Genomic DNA, 12874 nt, shown 5'->3' on the forward strand with positions numbered 1-12874 from the left:
GCGCAATTGCGTGTACTGCTTGTGACCTCTTGTTCGCATTAATCTCCCCTTACAGACAGTGTTTTGCCGTAATGCTTTGTCATATTTACTATCAAACCGAATAGACACAAGTGGACTGCTTCATAAATACGAGCGTGTCCGGATCAAATTTGCCGACGATGGCAGCGACTGAGAAAACAGCTTGGAACAACTCGTGGGTCCGCTGTCTTATAAGGAGATTTTGGCCCGTCTTTCTTTTTCTATTTGAGTTTTGTCAGTGCTATGCCATAACCATGGGGTCTAATCTCTGACTGGTTCTCTTGAGTCAAAAAGGCCAAAAGCTGTCTTTACCGTGATAGAGATAGATACCCGAGTAGAAGTATGTCTTCTGTGATGCAGGGGTTCTGGAGTATTTATTAGCGTACCGCAGTCTCCAAGTTCTAGAGTCGTTCTTAATCTCGACAAGCCACTGCAGGACTTGCGCCAAGCAACTTTATCCTGGCGCGTAGATCTTCTGACACCCAGCGCAACGGAGACAGGACGACAGGACGATACTGATCAGCAGGATTGAAACGAGAAATGAAGTATTAAAACGAGATAAATCAAAAGCAGACTCAACAGGGTCCTGACTGACGAACTCCGGCATGCAGACCGCGATCTAGATGCGGATCAGCCACAGCAGCAGCCCTGTGGGGAATGCAAAGGTGACCGCAAGCGGTTCTGGTGGCGCTGTTGCGTGGCCCGCGGAAACGTTTCCCTCTCCGTGCTGATTGCGATCCTCCTCCCCCCCCCCCCCTTGGGCGACGATACCTTTTAATGTTTCCTCTGCTTCTTCTCTCGTCTTCCTGTTCCCGGAGAGCAGCTCTGCTCCATTTTACATTCGAGTCTTAGGGCTCCGGTTTGGCGAGTCAATGCGGCTGGCCGGCTTATTTCTTACAGCTCGCCTCGTACCCGTCCTGTCTCCTTAACTAGAACGCTGTCTCAGTTCGGAGATAATAGCTGGGAATTCTGTACGACCTGCGGTCCCACTCCCTTTCGATTCCTCGAGTTGCGCCAGTTTCTTTCCTGTCTCTCGTTCACTAGGCTCGATCTTCTTTCTTCCCAGACGATATCTACACTCCTTGGCTTGCCTCCGCAAGCGAACATCTTTCAAGGGCCACACGGCCATCCGAAAAAAAAGAAAAATAAAAAACACCAGAAACCCGACCTACGTACGGGGAAGACAAAGCAAGCATGTCTGCTGGCGCGGGCAGATATGTGCGCTACATCCTGTTCGCCGTCTTTGTGAGTTCTCAGTGTTCAGTGTTTCTGGGTGTCAACTCGTCCTCTCCGGGTGAACCCGCTGCTAACTACAAGCCGGATGTAGGGACTGGCGGTTTTGATATTCATTTCCAAGTCCTCGTTGCCTCTTCCTGATACTTCGAATTTAGGGTCCAAGTTCAGCTCCTCGGACTCGAAATTGCCGCAGTCGTCCCCGCTTAGCGCTGGTTCTGCGCAGAAGGAGCCAGCGAGTTACGGCTCTGGGAGTGCTGCCGTCCCTCCTACAGGGCGCGTGAATGCAACCTTCGTGACATTGGCCAGGAACTCGGACGTCTGGGAGATCGCGAAGTCTATCCGGCAGGTGGAGGACCGTTTCAACCGCAACTACCACTACGACTGGGTCTTCCTGAACGACAAGCCCTTCGATGATACCTTCAAGAAAGTCACATCTTCGCTCGTCTCCGGCAAGACACACTATGGTCTGATCCCTACGGAGCATTGGTCGTACCCGGAGTGGATCGACCAGGAAAAGGCCAGGAAGGTCCGAGAGGACATGAAGGAGCGCAAGATCATCTACGGAGACTCGGTCAGCTACAGGCACATGTGCCGTTATGAGTCCGGGTTCTTCTTCCGGCACGAATTGATGCAGCAGTTCGAGTATTACTGGCGTGTTGAGCCCAGCATCGAGCTGTACTGCGACATTGGCTTCGACCCGTTCAGATTCATGAAGGAGAACAACAAGAAGTACAGCTTCGTGCTGAGTCTGTATGAGTACTACGAGACCATCCCGACCCTCTGGGACAGCGTCAAGAAGTTCATGAAAGACCACCCGGAGCACATCGCCGAGGATAACTCGATGGAATTTTTGAGTGACGATGGCGGAAAGACCTACAACAAATGCCACTTCGTAAGCCTCCATTTCCCGTTTGTAAAGGTCGTTTTCAACAGCTAACAAAATCTCACTAGTGGTCCAACTTCGAGATCGGAAACCTCGACTGGCTGAGATCGAAGCAGTACCTCGACTACTTCGACTCGCTCGACAGAGACGGCGGCTTCTTCTACGAGCGCTGGGGCGACGCGCCTGTCCACTCGATCGCCGCGGCCCTCCTGCTCAAGAAGGAAGAGATCCACTTCTTCAACGAGATCGCCTACTACCACGTTCCTTTCACACACTGCCCAACCGGTGAGCAGCTAAGGCTGGACCTGAAGTGCCACTGCAACCCCGCGGACAACTTTGACTGGAAGGGATATTCATGTGAGTTAAGACCCGTTGACCGGCTAGTGCCCGCCTGCTCCGGGGGGTAGCACGAACGTCACCCAGACTGACCATTGGCTGCGTACCACAGGCACATCCCGGTTCTTCCACGTCAACAACATGAAGAAGCCGGAGGGCTATGAGGACGAGCAGGATTGACTAACCGTCCTTTTGAAGGCCTGCGGATGCCTAATCATCCTTGGCACACTTGCTTTTGCCGTGCGGAGCGGCATCCGAGCGCACAGATCCCGATTGGTCCGGGCTTCATCAGACGGCATCCTCAAGGCCGGAGTGATATAGGGAGGCTGTGCTGTTGAAATTGGGAGACAGCTGAAACCATTGCCTATGGAGTGAACACATTCATCTGGAGGAAATGTCTCTATCCAACTTGTCATCTTCAACTCGACCTCAACTGTCGTATCATGTCGTGTCTCATCAGGAGGACCTTTGGCTGTCCTGCTTGACGTTATACTTTGCACTGTACATATCTAGGGTGTTCGGGGATATCGCATCTCTTAGCTCGTGTTCAAATAGACGAATTCAATCAAAAATCAACCCAGAGGTCCCGTATTTTTAGTAGTGGTAAATATACATGCTCCGTACATACAAAAAAGTCGCTGCGAAGCGTCGTACCAGCGCGGCAGAAAAAACTAGATGACCCGACACATAAAGTACAGCAATTCGCCCAGTTCCGAGGCATATTCCCTTCCATCAACCAATCGACCATGACTTAATCTATCTAATCTACTCGCTCTTCGGCTTCTTGGTGCCGTACTTGGAGCGGCTGGTCAGACGGTTTGCGACACCACCCTGGATAAGTTGTTAGCAAGGCATATAATATATATTATATAGTACCCTAGCCCCGAAAGAAGGAGATAGAGAAGAAGAAAGGAGAAGGGAAAGGACATACCAGATCCAACGCCCCCCGAACAAGATGGTATTTGACACCGGGACAATCCTGCGCTCTGCCTCCACGGACAAGGACGACGCTGTGCTGCTGGACGTTGTGGCCTGTTCAATCGCAACCAAATCCATCAGTCACATAATCCATCCCATCCCATCCCATAATATACAATATCAACCAAACAAGAACAAAAAAAGAAACAAATAAGTTTCCTTTATTTTTTTCTTCTTACCTTCACCGGGAATATACGCCGTGACAACCCTCCCATTACTCAACCGCACCCTGGCCGTCTTCCGCTCTCCGGAGTTGGGCTTCTTCGGCTTCGTGATACCCGTCTTCAGGCACACGCCCTTCATCTCAGGGCGGTTGTGCAGCGCGGGCGACCGTCGCTTGCGCGCGGGCTGCTCGACTCGGCATCCGCGACGTACTTGGTTGTAGGTCGCTTGAGCCCGGGGCGTGCTGGAGAATTGACGGCGGAAGGCGGATGCTGACTCTGCAATTGCGGCGGTAGCGCTAGGGGTGCGGAAGATGGGTGTGAATCTAGAAGCGGTGGTTGTGGTGATCATGCTGGGGCGGAGGAGAGAGGTGATGGAGGATGGCGTAGAAGAGACGCTCCTCACGCTGCGGAGCAGCAGGGACGAAAGGAGGGTTGGTGCCATTGTAACGTGACGGGAACGGCAGGCAGCAGGTGTAGGTCTTGAAATGAGCTGCTGCTCTTGCTGATTGACATATTATCGATATCAATAGATATTCGCATGGAGTTGAGACCCTCCCGCAGTCCGGGCGTCGGGTATATCACGTGATATACAGGAAAACGAAAGTTGCGCAAGAGGTGTTTGTAGGCCGCCGGACAAGCTTGACGCGCGGGACTCTCTGCCTGACGCTCTGCGGAGGTGAGGTGTCGCCGGAGCTGGGCCTGGTCTGGGATATCATATCATGTCCTCATATCGTCGTTAGACTCTTTGATCAACCATACAACTCTCCACCTGCACCGCAAGAATCTCGAACGGTTGCGTTTGAATTAAACAGATTAGACTTTTTCGGATTCTACCTCTCACTTTATCCGAGTCCTGATATTCATCGACCGCAACGATGGTACGTCTTGCTGGAACTGACCTGACCTCACCTCCATCACTATCACTCTGCGACTTGAGCACCATTCCCCCTTTCAACTCCCAGAGGAATCATTTGAAGTACTTCCTCCATACAGAATAAACGCTAACAACAAAAAAACAGTCCCTCCGCATCACCCCTCCCCAAACCCACCCCTCCCTCACAACCAACACCAGCAACCGCCAACACGCGACCGCACCCTACCCATCCAAAGGCGCACCCTCCGCCCCGGGTCTCCCCGACACCCTCCGCGACAACCTCACCGCCCCAGCGACCGTCCCTTCATCCAAAAATGCCATCCCGGCCCCCGTCTCCACTCACCCCCTCGAAGCCCGCCTCCTCGCATGGCGCACGACCCAGGACGCCCTGAAGATGGAGACCCTGCGCCGGATGTACGGGATCGCGGAACCCGTGCGGCGCGGGATGGAGCTGAAGATCGTGCGGGAGGGGGAGTTTCGGCCTGCGGTGCTGGGTGGGAGAAGGGGCGGAGTGAATAGTTCGATCCATGAGGATATTCTGGTTCTCGGGGGGAGGGATTGTGAGGTCGGTTGGGAGGATGTTTTTGTTGGTATGTTTTTCCCTCTTTTTTTATCTATCTCTTTGATTCTCTGGGGTTTGGTTTTATTCGGTTGGGTTTGAGATGGGCTGACTGGGTGATGGTTATTACAGGCGACGAATTCCGCGAACCGCCCAGCTTCCACGACGAGATGGAGAAGAGATTGCGGATGGATTGGTAGATTGGTACTCCTTCTCTCCCGATATGGGCTTTACGGGCTTTTCTCTTTACCACTGCAATTTGAATTACTACTATGACTACTATCCTACATTGTCCATTCCTACACCACCTGCTCGATGATAAGATCACAAGGGTAAAAAAAAGATAGATAATACATGGCTGTTCATGCATACCGCATGGAAAGGTAGATGGGAATCAATGGATACAGCATGTAATTCTACTCACTGACTGTACCATGAAATAAATGCATACATTCCTGGGCCCTTTTTCCTCACTACTTCCGTCTCAAAGCAGAAAGGGTCTCATCTGTCCACTCCTCAGACACAGTTCCAATTCAATCACATTAGTTGTACGACGAATTATATACATTGCGTTACGCGTTGCATTGCAGACAGAAAACATACATAGCCTGAGACAAGTCTCGACAAGTATGACATGGCTAGCTGGCAGGAGGTATACAGAAAACAGAAGATCAGGCAGACAAAAAGAACTCTCATTTCCTTTCCATTCATTTTATTCCCTCCTCACCTCTCCTCTCCCATGATGTCCCAGTGACAACTCAAAAAATAGCCAAGCCAACTGGACTACAGGGCAAGGAACAGGCCAGGACAAGAACAGAACGTACCTAGGCACCTAGCTAGCTATCTAGACAGAACCAAGACAGATCAGGTATTGGGGACAAGATAGGACACGACGGGACACGGGCACATTAGACATCAAACCAAACCAAAGGGGGATATAACAAGACAATAACACAGGGGTTTCAGCGAGTTCAGTAAATTTAAACTGAACACTGATAGATGGGTTAGGTAGATAGGTAGACAGTAAAGGGCACGAGGAGATAAGGGGAGGATGATGGGATGGGGAGGTGGTGATGCTCGTTGAGGCCCAGGTTCACACTAGGCACACCACGAAGAAAGGGACTGGATAATGGGAAGGGGGTATAATGACAGGTAGGGAAGGAGACAGGGCGTGCGTCGTAAATACACAGGCCTCACCGTGGGTCTGAATGGAATGGAATGTAAGGGGAAGAAGAAGAGGGTTTGTGCGGCAGTTAAAAAAAAACAAGCAATATAGACTTGACTGACAGACTGATGCCGGGGACTCGCACGAGAGGTATCAAGCGATTCATGAAGGTATGGCAAAATCCTATGCAAGAAAAAAAAAAGAGCAAAAAGGGGGAAACATCAAATACACAGAAGATAGCTGAAAGAAAGCGAGAAAGGAAAACACAACGCCGTTGCCCATACATGGTCCCAGAAGCAAGAAAACAAGAAGTACGCTCTTGTCAGAGGCGAGAAGCAGAGCAAGATAAAGGATATTCCGATACCAAATAGGACAAACAAAGCGACAGGCATGTCAGAACCTGGACAGATTATTATCCAGATAGCAATAATGCCAGATGTAGACGGCATTTAGCAAGATATGACGGGCCACAATAATGTCTATGGCCTATGTCGCTGCCAAGCACGTTGTGCTTCTTGATTCTCGTATGATATTGCCGCTTATAAAATGATACAACGGCACCGGGGACTTCTTTCATCCCCGTCTCGTTCCCGGGTGTAGTTGGCCTTGGCTCCTTTGGCGTCTTCCTCGTCGACGATCTCTTGCGGCTTGACGGTCATGTGGACGACATTGGGCGCGTCGCGACTGAATTTCGAGTCTGGGAAAACACAATATCAGAATAAACAGACAAATATACAAAACCAGGCCAGCACGACTAGAGAAAGGCATACCCGACAGCGGAGCTTTGTCATCCAGCAACTTGCCGAATGAGATCAGCCGAATTAAGCTGGGCGACGACGGACGAGGCTCCCATTCTATAAATCGATCAGCATACCAATTCAGGGGACATGTATACTTCTTCGAACAAGAAGACGGCAGCCGCATCTCGTCCGTTCCCGCTCCATACCTGATCGCCATTCCCTCCAGATCAGCTCCTTCAGGGTATACACGCTCATCACAAACGGATCGTAGTTCTCAACATTGACGGCCCGTTTCCGCAAGTACTTGCCATCGATCTTGAACGGATGCCTCGCCCCGGTCGTCAGGAGCAGCGTAATCACCAACGATGGGCCCGAGTCTTCGGGCTCCTCGGCGGGAGCGGTCGGCTGCGGTGACGAAGGTCCAATTGCAGGCGTAGTCGTCGTTGTCTTGGGTTCAGACGATTCGGTAGTCTGAGGCTGCTTCGAGGCATCATCATCTTCGCGGGTTGTTGTGGCTGTTACGCCTCCGGATTTCTCTGTGGTGGTATCCTTGGTCGTCAACGGGTTCTGCGACTCTGCGGAGGACGAAGCGACCAGGTTCTCCTTGTCCGATTCCTGCAGAGCAGCAGCATCACCCGTTGTTATCGAGGAAGTGGCCGCGAGACCTTCCTCTTGTCTGGTCGTCTCCGCGGCCGGGCCCGTCTCCGGGGCGTGGTTGGAGGAAGCCATCGCGATTCGCTGCTACGGATTACCGCCCGAAGGGCTTCGGCGCTGCAAACAAGCAATTGGATCGAATCTCGACTCTCTAATCGCAACGAGCGAAAAAGAAAAAAAAATTAAAAAAAAGAGGACGCTGCCTCTTGAGCGAGTGGCAAACAATGCAGGGGCCCCGAAAGTGGAGAGAGAAGCTGGGCAGCGACCGGTCGCGAGGAACGTAGGCAGATACCTAGGTAAGGGCCCGAGACATGCAAAGAGCGTAAGGATAGGAGTTTGTAGGATCGGCCGGGCTCCGCAACAGAGAGACCGGGATTTAAAAAAGAGGGGGAGACAGCAAGAGGGATGGCAAAACGAGCCCTTTTCTGTCTCTCTCTGGCTGGCCCCGCGACGACGAACAGAAAAGAAGGTGGATATGGAGAAGAGGGTGGGTGGACGAGAAAAGTGGCAGATCAGACCAGGGCCGGGGGTCGCAGGTGGTTCTCGTCCCGTCGAGCGTCTTGTCCGATCGAGGAACAAGAACACTGCAGCGAGCCAGACCAGAAGGGGCTTGAAAGAGGCCAGCTGGGGGGGGGGGGGAGGAGAACAACGACCGCCGGGAATAGTAATAATAATAATACAGACAGCAGAGCAACAGCAGATGTAGATGGAGGAGCAACAGGAGCGACCAGGAGAGAGACCCGTGGGAGCGGTGGATGTCCTTCCTGGTCGGATGCGGAGAAGCCCGTGCTCCCTCTCTCTGAAGTGCACAGTCCAAGTTTCTAGCACACAACAAGAAAGAAAGACACTACAAACGACCTACATAGGCAAGCTACAAGTCGACTATCCGAGGATCCTGCATCTTAGTTCGATTGCGCTGATCCGGTCCGTGTGCTGATGCGATCTGGAGGAGCTGAATCTGGGGATCCCGCGACACCCCCTGGTCCCTGGTCCACACAGCACCACATTGCAATCGGCGTTTCTCGATCCTCTGCTTCACATACATACTCTCTCCGTGGCTGCGGGGCGCGTTGACCAGATCCATACATAGCACTGACTGCATATATGAGATCCTCATCCTTTATATCCAAGGGGCATATCTGAGGTATCAATCAATGTCAGGTACATACTGTACATGTACCTATGCAACACCAACCCAACCTCACACATGTTACCCTACCCTCCCCTTTCTTTGTCTAATAACAATAGTAGTATCTACCTCATCCCCTGCTATAAGCTGACAACACCAGCACCAGCACCAGCACCACCCGTGAGTCGTTGCAGGACTTTTGACTTGACCCATCCCTGCCATTCTTATTTTATTATTATCCCTTTCAACAACCAACAAAACTCCCAACTTGCCCCTGTTCCAGGTCAGGGATGCCAATACCCGTGGGACATGCATGCTTCTTCTTCATGCGGGAATATGCAGTACGACGGGCCTAATTAGTCCCTTCCAGACCAAGTCAAGGATGGCAGGAATACAGTATACAGGATCAGAACAATGATATCTCTAATCAATTCACCTAAACTAAATTTACCAACCCCTCGCTTCTGAAAGGCACGGGTTGATATCTACCAGGTATCTATGTTATCTATGTATTAATCGAGTATAAAATGACACTAGCTAAGGTAATAGCAGAAGAAGCTCGACTTGCAATCAGCGGGGTCGGTAAATACAAGTAATGAAATAATATGTGGATGATGGGAATCAGTATCTCTGTGTCTGCCGTTGGCTAGGTACCGTCGTCGCGATAAGGAAGTGGGCTTGCAGCTTTGTATGCGACTGCAGTCGACATTCTTCACACCCATTTTGGCCGGGTGTCCTGTTTCATATCCACCCCGCATACTGCTCCAGCATTTCATTCCTCACTCCCTCCGACCCATGTCTCACCCCCAGCAGCCTCACCTTCCCGATCTTCCCACCAAAGTCGTCCTCGACGTTGCTCTTCCAGTTCTCGAACAGCGTGTTCAGCCGGTCCACGACCGCCGCATCGTTCCTGATCAGAAGTACGATGGCGTCGTACCCGCCTGCACCGGGCACCACGCCGCCGATGACGCCCTCGACCTCTGATGCAGCATCCAGCAGCTCCGTCTGCACGCTGGGTTCGATGGGGACGCCCGACTTGCGGGTCATTGTGCGCAGGTGGTCGCGCGAGCGCTGGAGGTAGGTGCGGACGTCGGTGAAATCATGGGCACCCTCCTGAGCGAGCCTCTTCAGCTCCTGGCGCAGCTGTTCGTTGTTCGCCTGCAGTGAGTCCCAGAGAGCGTCGGCCTCGTTGCGGTTCTGCTTGCGCCATTCGAGGATCTTCTTCACCATCCCAGGTGTCTGCGAGCCGCAGTCAACGTCGCACAGGACCATCTGCATGCCCCGGGGCAGCTTCATGCCAAAGTCCACGCACTCAGTGTCCCAGGGATGCTCGGCATCGAGGTCCTCGACAGTGTTGAAGAGCCGCTCCTCGAATCCAGGGGAGCCCACGTCACCGATCCTCTCGAGGATGGCAGGGGAGAAGCGTCGGTAGAGACATGAGCCGTAGACCGCAGCTCCAACGTCGAATCCGGACCCGACCTTCCCCTGAGCTGCGCAGTGCGCTGCTTGGGCCAGGTTGTGCAGCTTCTCCCTGCCAGCGCCCAGATCGTCGGGGTGCAAGGTGCGGTGGATGACTAGGGCAGAGACTAAGGCCGTGACGAGGGCGGCCGAGGAACCCAGTCCAGTCTTGTGTGCTTCGTGAAGGGGCACCCCGAAGTTTGCGAACCGGCCTTGCGATTGTGAGCTCCTCGAAAAGGCTGTCTCTGAGTAGTAGTCGTTATCTGCGAGGATGGTGACGGAGAGAGATCCGAAATCCTTCGAATCTGCGACGTAGCCGATATACGTCAAGGCGTAGTTGAGAGAGGTCTCGACAAAGGGATTCCGTCGTCTGCCAGAAATTAGCTCGGGCCTTTGTGGTCTGAGGGCCTCAATTGGAACAGTGTGCAGGAGGGAATGCCGTATAAAAGATCTCATGCCCTTCACTGGGATACATGTATATTGGAGCATTATCACTGAAATCAACATGAGAAGACTGAGCAGATATCGTCCAGGAGAAAGAAAACCTCCTTGCTTGTCTTGGGCGGAAATACACATCGGACGAAGTATAGAATCATGTACAGAATAGGAAGCTCAAAGACAGAAACAGCAATGGAGATAGAAATTAGGAGAAGATAGTGTTAATTTGTGTAGTAAAATAAAGAAAAAAGCACTCACCCATCACCCCTCTGCACCACCTTCACCCCTCCACCATTCTCGCATCTCTCCACCCCATAATCCCAGACCGCATCCACAAACTGGGGTGACCGGACAACGATCGTCTCCTCCTCCTTAACTCCTCCTACTGCAGCCGCACCACCCTCAACAGCCTCTGCTGCTGATCTCGAAGTGCCTCTTCTCAGCTGCTGCACGATGACATGGATCCTGGCGTCGAGCGCAAAGACCGTGCCGGTGTAGTTGCGGTCGAGGACAAGGTAGCCGCCGGTGAGCAGCACCTTTCCTGGAGCGGAAAGGGCAGTGGTTGCGGAGGCTTGGAGGGTCATGGGGGCGTGTCTATTTCTCCTAAAGACAGGGTGGTCGCTGCATGAAACGCTGAGAGAATGGGGAATCTGAGGAAGTCGCGCGTTCTCGTCTTGCTCAGAGATTGACGAGCTCGTACGGGGTATAGGTATAGTGAGAGAGAAACGCGGCTAATAGTGCTTTGTTTGAGGGGTTGTGAGATGAGGTAGAGACAAGATGTGATGCGGAAACAAGCTCAGTAAGGGAAAAGAGTACAAGCTTTTTTTGGACGTTGGGCTAGAACGGTGTGGCCAAGCTAACACAAGCTTTTAAAACGTAAGGGTCCTGCAGGAAGAGCTGGAGAATGACAAACAAGGTGAGGGGATTGTGTAACAGCTGGAGACGGGAACAGCTGTACAGATGGGTTGGGGAGGCGGGTTCGATTTTGCCTAATTGCACACCCTACCCCAAGGACAGATAAATATTTACAATTATCAGGGTATCAGAGGACGAGTCAATGACAATTGGACAAGCCAAAGCCACAGGTCACAACACGGTGGAACAGAGACCTGGCATGTCACTTTCAACGTACATCGTGGCCCGTGGAGATGTGTTTGTCTTGTTTGTACGGAGGAGTACTCTATGCATTTACTCTCGTGGCTGGAGACCCTGTTGTGGCTGAGGCGTGGCACAACTGTATGTACAGCAGTACTTTGTTTTGCGAAGTGCAGCTTGAATCGATTGAGTTCTCAATTAAAAATAATAGTAGAATACTTCTTCTCTATTCAAATGGATGCTTTACGGCTGATATGCAAACTGGCGGACTTCCCAAGCTGTATCTCCAAAGTGCAAGTCGACTTGTACTGATATTCAGGTTCTTCATGTAGCGATCAATTAAATGAGACCGGGAGATACAATCGTACCTAAGGTCCTCCTAATAGCAAACTGGGAAAGTATTTCCATTTCTTGAGCAGTCAGCATATCACATAATGAGAACACCGAAGAAACGGCCATAGTAGACCGCAAAGTATCGGCTCCGACATCCTCCGTCCAGGAGAGCAGCTGTATTGAAATAGATTGTTAGATAGCAGAGGAAATCATGTGAGAGAATAACGGCCAGCCAAGATCAACCGTGATGCGCATGGTGTGCCTGCAGATGTGTGGGGTAGCAGGTCCTGTGTAATGTCATGTCTGCGAGAGGAAGATCGTACGAACGTGAAGTAGATCCATCCGTGTTCCGCAGAGGCGGCATCCGCCGTCGGTGCAAGACATGACTCCGCAATGCGGAGAGAGCCGTGGCAGCGAAGGGGCTTAGCGGTCTCATGTGGAGCACAACATGACGGCTGCATGCTCCATCTATGGCCTGACTGTCCGGTGGAATGGAGCTCATTCATATCCTCGGGAGGCATGCCTTGAGTCGGACAGCGAGCATGGCATTGATATAGGAGAAATATATTCCGTGATCAGGACAGAGGATCCGATATGAAAGCAAGGCAAATCTGTACGAGCATCCCCCGTTCGACAGACACTTGCATCATACTACTGCATAGTGCTCCATATCGGAATGAGCTAACGGCCATCCAGCGGGTGTTTATTACGAGTGACCGAATGCCATAGGTGCCCGGACGGCTCCAGCTTCCCAGTCTGTTGGAAAAAGCAGGCGATGAGGCCGGTGCCTCGTGCATATCATGCATGCCGCTGT

The 12874-nt window shown here is 52.0% G+C and overlaps 5 protein-coding genes across 5 annotated transcripts; 2 read left to right on the forward strand and 3 right to left on the reverse strand.

The window, feature by feature from the left end:
- Positions 1-1212: 1212 nt before the first annotated feature.
- Positions 1213-2653, forward strand: VTN00DRAFT_9954 (uncharacterized protein; the record flags this gene model as incomplete). Its single annotated transcript, XM_069436966.1, has 4 exons — positions 1213-1263; positions 1346-2146; positions 2206-2494; positions 2586-2653. The coding sequence occupies 4 exons, from the start codon at positions 1213-1215 to the stop codon at positions 2651-2653; spliced, it is 1209 nt and encodes a 402-aa protein (XP_069284553.1).
- Positions 2654-3238: 585 nt separating this feature from the next.
- Positions 3239-4057, reverse strand: VTN00DRAFT_9955 (mitochondrial 37S ribosomal protein uS12m; the record flags this gene model as incomplete). Its single annotated transcript, XM_069436967.1, has 3 exons — positions 3239-3304; positions 3405-3505; positions 3631-4057. The coding sequence occupies 3 exons, from the start codon at positions 4055-4057 to the stop codon at positions 3239-3241; spliced, it is 594 nt and encodes a 197-aa protein (XP_069284554.1).
- Positions 4058-4490: 433 nt separating this feature from the next.
- Positions 4491-5248, forward strand: VTN00DRAFT_9956 (uncharacterized protein; the record flags this gene model as incomplete). Its single annotated transcript, XM_069436968.1, has 3 exons — positions 4491-4493; positions 4635-5079; positions 5181-5248. The coding sequence occupies 3 exons, from the start codon at positions 4491-4493 to the stop codon at positions 5246-5248; spliced, it is 516 nt and encodes a 171-aa protein (XP_069284555.1).
- Positions 5249-6752: 1504 nt separating this feature from the next.
- Positions 6753-7682, reverse strand: VTN00DRAFT_9957 (uncharacterized protein; the record flags this gene model as incomplete). The annotated part of the gene is made up of 3 exons (XM_069436969.1): positions 6753-6910; positions 6984-7067; positions 7160-7682. 3 exons carry the CDS (start codon positions 7680-7682, stop codon positions 6753-6755), a joined length of 765 nt encoding a protein of 254 aa, XP_069284556.1.
- Positions 7683-9477: 1795 nt separating this feature from the next.
- VTN00DRAFT_9958 (uncharacterized protein) lies at positions 9478-11216 on the reverse strand (the record flags this gene model as incomplete). Its single annotated transcript, XM_069436970.1, has 2 exons — positions 9478-10564; positions 10891-11216. 2 exons carry the CDS (start codon positions 11214-11216, stop codon positions 9478-9480), a joined length of 1413 nt encoding a protein of 470 aa, XP_069284557.1.
- Between the last annotated feature and the right edge of the window lie 1658 nt (positions 11217-12874).

This window comes from Thermoascus crustaceus, assembly GCF_041956765.1.
Source record: "Thermoascus crustaceus strain CBS 181.67 unplaced genomic scaffold VTN00scaffold_8, whole genome shotgun sequence".
In the NCBI taxonomy this organism is placed as follows: domain Eukaryota; kingdom Fungi; phylum Ascomycota; class Eurotiomycetes; order Eurotiales; family Thermoascaceae; genus Thermoascus; species Thermoascus crustaceus.